The sequence below is a fragment of the Mobula birostris genome, chromosome 3 (assembly GCF_030028105.1).
Source record: "Mobula birostris isolate sMobBir1 chromosome 3, sMobBir1.hap1, whole genome shotgun sequence".
In the NCBI taxonomy this organism is placed as follows: Eukaryota; Metazoa; Chordata; class Chondrichthyes; order Myliobatiformes; family Myliobatidae; genus Mobula; species Mobula birostris.
Window position 1 is genome coordinate 6443321 of NC_092372.1, and position 13138 is coordinate 6456458.

The 13138-nt window shown below is 44.9% G+C and overlaps 1 protein-coding gene across 2 annotated transcripts in view; it reads right to left on the reverse strand.

Annotated features, from left to right (window-relative positions):
• Window positions 1-13138, reverse strand: part of smad7 (SMAD family member 7) — a 44372-nt gene that overhangs the window by 28093 nt on the left and 3141 nt on the right. The window contains exon 3 of one of the 2 annotated variants that reach the window (XM_072252179.1): window positions 5180-5251. In XM_072252179.1, coding sequence (XP_072108280.1) covers window positions 5180-5251 — 72 coding nt within the window. Of the gene's footprint in view, window positions 1-5179; window positions 5255-13138 lie in introns of both variants that reach the window. The other variant, XM_072252177.1, reaches the window with a different exon arrangement.

Genomic DNA, 13138 nt, shown 5'->3' on the forward strand with positions numbered 1-13138 from the left:
AGCCCCATTCGCAGGAGAATAGGATTGGCCCTTCCAGAAATCCATATGGCTTTCAGGAAACGTGACCGATTTTCAGGTGAGACCCAGTCCCACTAGAGGTAGCGAGACAGAGATGGGGAGCGAGCAGTTATTACCCCTCAACCATCAGGCTCTTGAACCTCACTCGCCCTATCACTGAACTGTTCCCAAAACCTGTGGGTTCACTTTCAATGACTCCTCATCTCGTTCTCAATATTTACTGCTTATTTATTATTATTTTCTTATTGTATTTGCACAGTTTGGTGTCATGCATTTTGTTTGTCCGTCTTGTGTGCGGTCTTTCACTGATTATATTGTGTGTCTTTTATTTACTGTGAATGCCCGCAAGAAAATGAACCCTCACCATTCCCCTTTTGCTTGATATATTTTGAAACTTTTAGTCCTTTATACACTGCTGGTGCAAGACAACAAGCTTCACGTGTCAAGTCATTGGGTATCTTCAAGGCAGAGGTTGGTAGGTTCTTGATTAGTTAGGGTGTCCAAGGTTATGGGGAGAAGGCAGGAGAATGGGTTTGAGAGGAATTTTTAAAAATGAGTCATGATGGAATGGCAGAACATTATCAATGGGCCAAATGGCCTAATTCTGCTCCTGGGTCTTATGATCTTTTATGTCAGTGATAATAAACCTGAGTCTAATTCTATTGGCCCCTATTGCACAGGTTAACACTGGTCAGTAAAACTGATTGCTACTCGTCTTCAACGACTTCCTACAATGTAGTACCACTGTCTAAAATTAACTTGTTGGATGCTAACCAGACCATTAGTCACTGAAATATTAACTCATAGATTCTATTTGAGAGGGAAAGCTAACAATACAACTGACTCAGGAAGAGATTCTACCCTTTGCATCTTTAGTTGCTTCCTCTTTATGAAAACCACAATAATCATAGCTTTCAAAATCTCTCACCATCCTGCTGTTTCCCAATCAACTGTCTACACGTAGTGTGGGTGCAATTAAGAATTGCGCAAAGGACCTGTAATTGTTCAAGAACATTGACTCATATTTCTGTACCTCAGCAGCGGTCATGTCATGGCCCATGCAGAAACCCTGGCTGAATGCTGAGGTGTGCTCCCTACTGAAACACCACAACACTGCCTTCCAGTCTGGTGAGAGAACCGCCCTCCGAGCAGCAGCCAGACAAAATCTCATCTCGGGCATCAAGAGGGCAAAGGTCACCTACACTCAAAAAAAATTCACGAACACCACTACTTTATCATTTCCTGTCAGAGTCACCATACGTACAGACACTCCTGTGCCTTATGGACATACAATCCAGCCATGTCTATCAGCTACCTCATGTAGTTCTATTTATTGTGTGTTTTAGATTATTACTGGGATTTTTTTTTGTGCTGCATTGGATTCGGACTAACAATTATTTTGTTCTCCTTTACACTTGGGTACTGGAAATGACAATAAACAATTTTAAATCTTTGTATTTGCAGAGTGAAATATGTATTTGTAAAATTGTACGGGTATTTGCAAGTAAAACGAGATTCTGCTGATGCAGGAAATCTGGAGAAACACACACTGGAGGAGTTCAGCAGGTCAGACAGCACCTATGGAAATGAACACTTCTATGTAGGGAAATAAACTATCTTGAATCTTGATGTGGAAATCAGACGTCAACTCTTCTGGCCCGAGTGCCATCTCCACCAGTTACTATTCATCCAATAACAGATCAGGAAAATTGGAAGGTGGAAGCCTGCAGGGTATTTAACCAAGGACATGGCCACCATTTCAAAGTGACTTGTGCCCAGTTGACATATTTTACAACACACAAATGATACTAAGTTGGCTCAAGTTTTACAAGAAGAATGTTCATTTACCAAAGTGTGCACAATGGGCTTCCTTTGTCACAGCTTCATCACCTGCCGGAGCAGAGACACACAACAGCAGCCCGACCCTGCCGGGACAGACACACAACGACAGCCCGACCCTGCCGGGACAGACACAAAACAGCAGCCCGACCCTGCCGGGACAGACACAACAACAGCCCGACCCTGCCGGGACAGACACACAACAACAGCCCGACCCTGCTGGGACAGACACACAACAGCAGCCTAAATCTGCTGGGGTGGCGGTGGGAAACCGCTATATTTTATCGTTATTTACAGATACAACACAGAACAGGCCCAATGAGCCAATGAGCCACATCACCCAGAAAACCCCCGATTTAACCCTAGCCTGATCATGGGACAATTTACAATGACCAATTAACCCTGTAACCGGTACGTCTTTGGACTGTGGGAGGAAACTGGAGCACCCGGAGGAAACCCACACGCACGGGGGAAGGAACGTACAAACATGACTAAGGAGAATGCCAGATATGAACTCAGGTGCAGTAACAGGTTGTGCGAACTGCTACACTACTGTGGCACCAGAGCAGATTTCACTACAAGAGTTCCCAATTTGAAATTGGCTACCTCACAGTTCACCGATAAAACAAAATGTTCGAAAAAGAAATGCTTAAAAACGTCAAAGTTCAGCAGCACAGATTCGGCGAGGAAGCCCATTACTTTATGGGTAAAGCCACTCTTAATTGTAGTCAACATTAAACACTGTCCCAGGCAGGGGTTAAGTTGATAAGGAACATGCAAGCCTCCATATTCCACCAACACACCTTATTCTTTAAATGTGAAAACTTTCACAACAGTTGCAAATAAAACACTCAGTGGCCAATATATTAGGGACAACTGTACGCCTGTTCATTAATGCAAATATCTAAAGAGCCGATCAAACATTACAGCATCCTCAGTTAGGATGATTAATGACAGCTAATCCAAACACCCTGCTGAGCGGGATTTAAGGACTGATACAAAGTCTTCACAACAGGCCTAGAGTGCAATGGATCTAATTTCTAGTCACCTATAACTTTCTACAAAGTTCAGTCAAATTCAAAGTAAATTTATTATCAAAGTACACTATGTCACCATACACGACCATAAGATATAGGAGAAGAACTAGACCATTTTGACCCACTGATTCTACTCAAGATTTCATTGTGGCTGATCCATTCTTCTTCTGAGATTCATTTCTTTTGGGCATTCACAGTAAATACAAAGAAATACAATAAAATCAATGAAAATCTGTATACAGACAAAGACAGACAAACAGCCAATGTGCAGAAGACAACAAGCTGTGCAAATACAAAAAGAAAAACAAAATAATACTAAATAATGAACATGAGTCTTGAGAACATGAGTTGTAGAGCATTGAGACCAAATGTGTAGGATCGTTTCAGTGTTGGGGTTGAGTGGCGGTGGATTCTGTTTTTAATCCAAGAGTCTTGTGGAAGTCAGGAATGAGGCACAAAACTTGCTGCTTCACAATTGTTTTATGAAGTGTTAATTGAACAAAGAGAGTTTGAAACAGTCAGTAACAGGAGCAGAGGCTAGCAGCAGAAGGTGGAGCAAAGAGAAAGATGCTGAGCTTTGTGGCCAGCTTTTTTATACCCAGAGAGAAGAAATATTCCATTCAAATTTGCAGATAACTCAACCAGTCAGATACCCCCTATTCAAATAAAGCAGCAACAGAAAAGCTTCCAGCAATTTCCAGAATGTGCGAAGTCCCAGGCACTCACACATAAATGTCAATATAGCTAAGGTGCACAAGACTGTACTGTAGTAATTTTATGTATTGCATTGTACTGCCACCATTTAAAAAAAACAAATTTCATGACATATGTGAGTGATGATAAACCTGATAATGAAATGGGAGTGGACAGGGCAGGGAAGAAAAGGGATGGCACCAGAGAGACATTCTGTAATGATCAATAAACCAATTGTTTGGAATCGAATGACCTTGCCTGGCGTCTCAGGGCTGGGTGTGTCCACACCCGCGCCACTCCCCGCCCCTGGCACTACTTCTCTGCCATCTGTCCAACATTTCTCCAGTGGCGCTCCACTCTCACCATTCCCAACATCCTTTGCTCCTGCCATATTTATCAAGTTGCTGTCTGCCCCATGTTGACAAATCCACATTGGCAAAGGCACCCTAATGATATATATGTGCTTAAGACTTTTGTACAGTACAGTAAGTAGCAATAAAATATACAAACATAATTAATGTTAAGCTGCTAAAAAAAACTAACAGTTGTATAGTCTAACCCAATTGTCCAAGAGGACCACAACCTCGCAGTAGGGTTTAGACAGCAGGTCAGCGGGTAAAGGCCAGATTAAGAGAAGTCCACCAGACCTCCAGGTTCAGGGGTTCAGCTCAGAGCTAACAACACTGACTAGTAAAACAAAATTGTTATGGAAACAGCAACGGAGAATCCTTCTACATCTGAGTGTGACGGTGTTCCTGAGTCTCCACCCGGGGCTTGTGTGACTGACAGTAGTGAAAACTGAGAAGCTATTGACGTGATGAAGGTATCCCAAAACACTCCCAGAGATGGAGGACCTTCATTGCTGCCCTAAATGCCAGTGGTGGAATGGGCAGTAATACTGGCTCCAAAGGGTTGTCTGGTAATAACTGTCCCCGAACCTGGGAGCATAGGACCTAAGTCTTCTATATCATAGTGTACCACAATACTTCTACTTCGAACTCCACAGCACACAGTGCAACTGAATAACCATCTTATTACCACTCAACCATTAGGCTCTTGAACCAGAGGGGCTAACTTCACTCACCACTATCACTGAACTGTTCCCAAAACCTAGGGACTCATTTTCAAGGGCTCTTCGTCTCATGTTCTTGATATCTATTGCTTAATTTTTTTATGTTACTTTTTCTTTCTTTTTGTATTCGCACAGTTGTTGTCCATTGCATATTGGATGTCTGCCTGCCCTGTTGGATGTGATCTTTCACTGACTCTATGTTTCTTTGTATTTACTGTGAATGACCACAAGAAAATGAATCTCAGGGTTGTAGAAAGTGACATATGTGTTCTAAATTGACTTTGAACTGTCACAGAGGGGACAGTATTTTGAATTTCAACAGAATGAAAGTGCAACTCGAGTTATGACATCATAGACACAGCAGGGATGAGGAATCCTCCCTAGAACCTCAAGCCTCCCCACACCAGTAATCCTTCACTAAATAAAGACGTATTTAATTGTGAACATCCTGGTTTTACACTCAGGAGGAATCGCAGTATCATTGACTGGCTGGGAATAAATATCACATAGTGACTCTTACCTGAAAGCCCCCCAGGGGCCATATAACGAGAGCCCCCAGTTTCAGCTGAGAGAGACACCGAGTCTGGCAAAACTGCTGAAAACAGAAGGAAAAATATACATTAAAGACAGAACATTTTATTTCCTGACATCCTTTGAGTCATTCAATCTGAATGTCACATGTAATTCTGCAGTCTCTGTAGTTGGTAGGCTTAGCAACACTGATTGTAGAACACCATCACCGTCAAAGACCCCACCACCAAGGTCATGCTCTCTTCTCACTGCCACCTCAGGTCCCACAGCACCAGGTTCAGGAACAGTAATTACCCCTCAACCACCAGGTTCTGGAGCCAGAGGGTAAAACTTCATTCACCCCAGCACTGAAATATTCCCACAACCTATGGTCAGAGAGGGTGCAGAGGAGATTTCCCAGGACGCTGCCTGGATTAGAGAGGGTGCAGAGGAGATTTACCAGGATGCTGCCTGGAGTAGAGAGGGTGCAGAAGAGATTTACCAGGATGCTGTCTGGATTAGAGAGGGTGCAGAGGAGATTTACCAGGATGCTGCCTGGATTAGAGAGGGTGCAGAGGAGATTTCCCAGGACGCTGCCTGGATTAGAGAGGGTGCAGAGGAGATTTACCAGGATGCTGCCTGGAGTAGAGAGGGTGCAGAAGAGATTTACCAGGATGCTGTCTGGATTAGAGAGGGTGCAGACGAGATTTACCAGGATGCTGCCTGGATTAGAGAGGGTGCAGAGGAGATTTCCCAGGATGCTGCCTGGATTAGACAGGGTGCAGAGGAGGTTTGCCAGGATGCTGCCTGGATTAGACAGCACATTTTATGAGGATATGTTGAGTCAGCTAGTGTCTTTCTCTTTAGTGGAGGAGGATGAGATACGACTTGATAGAGGTGTATACGATGATAAGAGACATGGATCTAGTGAACAGACAGATACGTTTTCAGGACAGAAATGGCGAATACAAGAGGGCATAATTTTCAAGGTGATTGGAGGAAAGTATAGGGGGGATGCTGGAGGTAGGTTTTGTTACACAAGGAGTGGTGGTGCATGGAACATCCTGCCATGCAGACACATTAGGGACATTTAAGAAACTTTTCAGATAGGCACATGGATGATGTAAAAATGGAGGGCTATGTGGGAGGGAAGAGTTAGATTGGTCTTAGAGTAGGTTAAAAGGGCCTGGATTGTTACATGCTCTAACTGGAAGAACGATCCCATTTAATATCCCCAACACAAGAGAGTCTGCAGCTGCTGGATATCCAGAGAAACACACACAAACCGCAGGACAGCCAGCATCTATGGAGAGGTTTTTTTGGGCTAAGATAAAGCCCTTGATTCCTCTCCACAGACACTGCATCAGTTCCTCCAGCAGTTTATGTGTATTAATATTAATTTTGCTCCTAGCATAAGCCACCGATAACCCAAGTTAAGTCTGCTGTACAAGCAGAAACACCAGACTTATTGAAACACTGAAGGTAAACACTTCATCAGTGAGAGTGGAACACAATACATCTCACAACAGCCCGTGGGGAGAGAGTTCAGATCCATGGAGAGCATTCAAACTGGTTATACCCCGTCTGGTATGGAAGGGCCACTGCACAGAATCGGAAAAGGCTGCAGAAAGTTGTAAACTCAGCCAGCTCTAGCATGGGCACCAGCCTCCCCAGCACTGATGACACCTTCAATAGGCAATGCCTGAAAAGGCAGCATCCATCATTTAGGACCCCATCACCCAGGGCATGCCCTTTTCTCACCACTACCACCAAGGAGGACGTACAGGAGCCTGAAGACACACACTTAATGTTTCAGGAACAACTTCTTCCCCTCCACCATCAGATTTCTGAACGGACAATGAACCTGTGCATACTACAGTTTGTTTTTACTTTCTTTTTGCACTACTCATTTAATTTTATATAGTGCACATATTGTAATTTATAGCTTTTTAAAATTTTCTATTGCAAAGCACTGCTGCCGCAAAACAACAGATGTTGCAAAATATGCCAGGGGTAACAAGTCTGATTGTGGTTCTGATCCTTTCAGCCCTCAATGAGTTAACCTCCATTTCTGTTTCCCTGCAGCTCATTTCTGAAAGCCGTCTGCTAAAGATTTTCAGCCTTGTTTTTCATGCCTCAGCTCAGCATTGAGAGCTGGATAGTGAGGGAGTGAGGTGTCCCGTTTTCTTTGGCTCCTTTCCAAGGTATGTCCAGCCACGCTGAAATACCTCAGATTCGACATTAGAGCCCAAAGCTGTCTGCCTTTTGGGCAGACCAATCCCAGATAAGACTGAGCAGAGTTACAGTGCGACTGCACACATCCTGTCCGCTCTTTCCACTGGGGAATGTTTGCTGATTCAGACCACCCCAACTCAACTCTGCCACGGACAGTCCCCAGCCCGGCAACGAAAGGATGAGGGTTGGACATGGGGCCAGCAAGCCCGTCCTGTGCTGCAGAAATGCCAAGAATACAGGCTACACCTGGGGACAAGAAGAAAGACAGGTCCAGGACAGAGCCCTGGTGAGCTGCTGTCAGTATGAGCGATGGGATGAAGTAAGCAAGTCCTATTGCTTTCATATAATGTGTTCAACCTCTTTAGTTATCAACTGAAAAACCAACAAAAGAAATGGACAAAGAATTACCTTAGCCCTTTGCAGCACACAAAATGATGGAGGAACTCAAGCTGCATACACTTCCCTCTCAGCCCAGTCTCCTGCCTTCTCCCCATACCCCTTCTTGCAATCAAGAACCTACTAACCCCTGCTTTAAATATATCCAATGCCTGTGACAATGAATTCCAGATTCACCACCCACTGGGCAAAGAAATCTCTCCTCATCTCCACTCTAAATGGACGCCTGTCTATTGTGAGGTTGTGTCCTCTGGTATGAGACTCCACCACCACAGGAAACATCCACTCCACATCCAATTCCCCACTCTCACCTCAGCTCACCCACCTATCACCTCCCCTTCCCTTTCTCCCATGGTCCACTCTCCTCTCCAATCAGATTCCTTCTTCTCCAGCCCTTTACCCTTTCCACCTATCACCTCCCAGCTTCTTACTTCATCCCCCACCCACCTGGCTTCACTTACCACCTCCCAGCTTGTCCTCCTTCCCCTCCCTCCCACCTTTCCTGTTCTGGTATGTTCCCCCTTCCTTCCCAGTCCTGATGAAGAGTCCTGGTTTCAAACATCAACTGCTTATTCCTTTTCATAGATGCTGCCTGGCTTGCTGAGTCGCCCTGGATTCCCGCCATCTGCAGAATTTTGTGTTTATAATCTACAGTACTGTGCAGTAGTACTTGTGTTCGGGATACGAGCAAGAAACCTTCAGTGAGAGCTAAGCTCCCGATTCTAAAACCAGCTTGTGATGTTTCATAGCCAGAGGTACTTCACAATCCCCACAGAGTTAGCACTGTTCTCCCTGTCACAGCAACTTGCCACTCACACTCATTGAAAACAAGATATTACTGGGATGCTCGGACAACTCGTGGGGCAAACTGGGCTAACCCCCGCCCACTGACACTGTTTCACAAAAAGGGAGCTCTCAGCAGATTTCTCTGTGCAAAGTAGATTTATTAGCAAAGCACCATCTATCACCTGAGATGCATTTTCCTGTGGACAGTCACAGTAAATACAAGAAACACAATAGAATCAATGAAAGAGTGCAAACAACACACAAAGGACAACAAACTGCAAATACACAAAAAGAGAACAATAATAGTAATGATAATAAATCAAAAATAAATATCAAGGACATCAATACTGAGATACATTAGGGACATTTAAGAAACTGTTAGATAGGCACATGGATGCTGGGAAAATGGAGGATAACGTGGGGAGCAGGTTAAAGGGTTGGCACAACATTGAGGGCCAAAAGGCCTGTACTGTGCTGTATCCATGAAGAAAATGTAACATGACGACAGTACCATGGAAAGGATGCTGGGTATAGTGAGGGTGGCGTGCCGTGGGAGGGATTTGGGACAGGTGGCAGAGGAGTGCCACGGGCAGGGAGTGATGTGGGTGCAGACACACCCAGCCCTGAGATAGCAGGCAAGGTCATTTGATTCTAAACAACTGATTTATTGACCATTATAGAATGTCTGGTGCTTCCCACTCCCTCTCCCCTCTCCCTTCCCCTTTTCCCAACCATGATTCCACTCTCCCTGCCTCCCCAGAATACTGCGTAAAAGCCTTAGGCACCCTCGCCATATACATGCTTAAGATTTTTGCACAGTATTTGGAAAAAAAAAGCCAGTATGTAAACTGTGCATTTATACCACACGATTCACAGCAGCATTCTCCAAGTCCCCTTAAGGCACTACTTGACAAAAGACCTAGGACCTAGGAGCAGAATTAGGCCATTTGGCCCATCGAGTCTGTTCTATCATTCCTCTCTAAACCATTCTCCTGCCTTCTCCCCGTAACCTTTGACACCTTGACTAATGAAGAGGCTATCAAGCTCTGCTCTAATGACTTGCCCTCTACTGCCATCTGTGGCAATGAATTCCACAGACTCCCCACCCTCTGGCTAATGAAACTCCTCCTCATTCTCTGTTCTAAATGGACGTACCTCTTCTGAGGCTGTGTCCTCTGGTCTTAGACACCCCCCCAACAGGAAACATCTTCTCTACACCCACTTTAAACCTTTCAATATTCGACAGAGATCTGCCTTCATTCTTCAAAACTCTGGTGAGTACAGGCCCAGAGACATCAAACGCTGCTCATACATTAACCCTTGACCCTGTGGCGATTGATTTATTTACTTTAGCGATAGAGTGCAGAGTCCGCCCTTCTGTCCCCTTGAGCCACGCCACCCCCACTAACCCCAACCCACTCTCAGGACAATTCACAATGACCCATTAACCTGACCACTACATCTTTGGACTGTGGGAGGAAACTGGAGCACCCGGAGGAAACCCACAAATGCCACGGGAAGAACAGACACAACTCCTTCCCCACCGGCGCCAGAACTGTGCTCTGGACTCCGGAACGCCTCGAGCTGTAACTGCACAATCACAACACCACAGCCAGTTTCCATGCAGAAAGACTTCTCCAACTACAAAGAACATTGGTTAAAGGACTAATATTTGTCAGGGCACTGGGGACAACCCTGGCGTGCCTCCCTTCCAAACACAACACAGTCTGCTGGTGCACCAAACGTCTGGCACCGCACTACAGTGTCAGTTGGGATTTTCTGTTCAAATCTCTGGACTGGCTCTTCAATCCACAACTTTCTAACTCAGAAGGCTACCACACAACCACAACTCACAACATGAAAAGAATTCTTGTGTTTAAAATAATTATTGACCTATTTCCACAGATACACATCCTAGCCCACCTCACCCAGAGAGACATTGCTGCCAACTTTCCTGTCCTTTTTTTTCCAACAAGGAGCAATGTGCACCACCAGGCAGCTCACTTCAAACAACCACAGCCCCGACAAACCACTGTGCTAAAACAAATCTGAACTCCCTTACGTCAGCCACTTGTGTAGAGACGGCACACTTTTAAAGTCAAGATCCTTAACCGTGCTGATGAACAGAGAGTTTGGAGTCAAGTTCATAGCTCCCTGGAAGTGGCAGCACAGGCTGATAGGGTGGTTAAGAAGGTATATGGCACGCTTGCCATATTAGTCAAAAGTCAGGAAGTTATGCTGCAACTTTCTAAAACTATGGTTAGGTCACATCTGGGGTATTGCATAGTCTTGGTTGTTGAGGCTTTGGAGAAGGTGCAGAAGAGGTTGACCAGGATGTTGCCTGGATTAGAGGGTGTGTGCTATAATGAGAGGTTGGACAAACTTGGGTTGTTTTCTCTGGAGCAGCAGAGACTCAGGGGAGATCTGATAGAGGTTTATAAGATTATGATAGGCTTAGGTAGAGTTGACACACAGTGCCTGAGGTGGTGGAGGCAGATACATCAGGGACTTTAAGAGGTATTTAGATAAGCACAAGGATGTGACGAAAATGGAAGGATATGGATATTGTGGAGGCAGGAGAGGTTAGTTCAGTTGGCCATTTGATTGCTAATTTATTTGATTTGGCACAAGGGCCTGTTCCTGCCCTATGAATGTTATTAGGAGAGCAACATTCCTCAGCATGGGAGCCTATAGCTGCAGGAATATGGCTTTTCTAGCGTGGGAGGTGTGCTGGGCAGGGGCAGAGCATTCAGGTTCCACACAGTCAAGCACAAAGTTTGAAAGATACGGCCTTCCTACTTTTGTCTGCTCCCTAAAGGATGGTTTGATCAGTCATATCATCAAAAATGTCTGGATGAAAAAAATCATAAAGGGCTTCTTTGATTGCAAGAGATTTCTTCTCTAAATACACAAAATTTTAAGGGCAGTCTTGAGTTTTGAGTTCGGGGTTCCATCATCAGCAAGTCCAGGGTTGATACCAAACAATGGAGCCCAAGGTCTGGAGTAGTCTTTGTAGTGTATTTCACAGGACGTTGTGATCTACACGTGGTAGACAAATCTAAGTGTGTTTCTGCTCAATACTAACATTCTCCCGATCACCCCAGCCCCACTGTACACCAAAGGAATCCGAATCAGGTTTAATGCCACTGGCATATGTTGTGAAATTTGTTGTTTTGTGGCAGCAGTACATTGCAACAATCATTAAAACTATGTATTGCAATAAGAAGTATACATTTAAAAAAAATAAATCAAACAATAAGCACAAGAGATGCTGGAAATCCGGAGCAACACACACAAAATGCTAGAGGAACTCAGCAGGCCGGGCGGCATCTATGGAGAGGAATAAACAGTCGACATATTGGGCTGAGTCCCTTCATCAGGACCTGCTGTAGGTTCCTGTCCTACATCCTGTCTAGTCCTGGTGAAGGGTCATGGCCAGAAACATCAACTCTTTATCCATCTCCTTGAACAAGTCATGCAAAAAGATAGCAAAAAAAAAGTTAAAAATAGTGAGGTAATGTTTAGAGGTGTTTAGAGGTTCATTGCCCATCCAGAAATCCGATGGCAGAGGGGAAGACACTGGAGCAAGCACTAAAGGCTAGCACCCTTCACAAGAACAATAGTTTTTCTTAAAATTGTCATGAACTGATGTGCCTGATGTGATCCCCAGTCTGTGTGAAGTCTTTTGTCCACAAAGCAGGGCTGCGAACCAGTGCAAACAACAGTGAAAGTCCTGCCTTTGGAGGTGAAAATCAATCAACAGACATTCTTTCTTTATCATCCAACTGATAACGTTATAACTGAACAGCACTGAGCACGTCTACACAGTGCACTGTCACAGGAAAGCAGCATCGAGCAGCCCCACCACCCAGGTCATGCTCTCTTCTCACTGCCGCCATTGTGGAGGAGGTACAGGAGCCTCAGGACCCACACCACCAGGTTCAGGGACATGGGTTAAGGGTGAAAAGTGAAATGTTCCGGGGAACACAAGGGGGAACTTCTTCACTCAGTGGGTGGTGAGAGTGTGGAATGAGCTGCCAGCGGATGTGGTGCACATGGGTTCGATTGCACGATTTAAGAGAAGTTTGGATAGATACATGGGCAGGAGGGGTATGTGAGACTACATTCTAGCTTGTTCTGCCTCCCCTCTTCCCACATTCTTATTCTGGCATCTTCCTCTTTTATTTCCAATCCTGATGAAGGGTCTCAGTCCAAAACATTGACTGTTTAATTCCCCTCCACAAATGCTGTCCGACCTGCTGAGTTCCTCCAGCTTTTAGTATGTCTCGATCCAGGGGCAGGTAGATGACATGAGGCAGAATAGTTTGACATGAGTGAGATGGGCTGAAAGGCCTGTTTACGTGCTGTAAGGCTTTGCGACTCTGTTGAATGAACACACCATGCCTCAAACGTACAAAGTACACTTTTGTTCTTCAGCAGTTAAGGATGTAAATGGCTCCTAGCGCCTGGATTACACTAAAGTTCACAATTTCTCTTTAACTGACCACCAGTTGACACCGACAACCCCGAGAGGGAACCACTTTCAAACCAG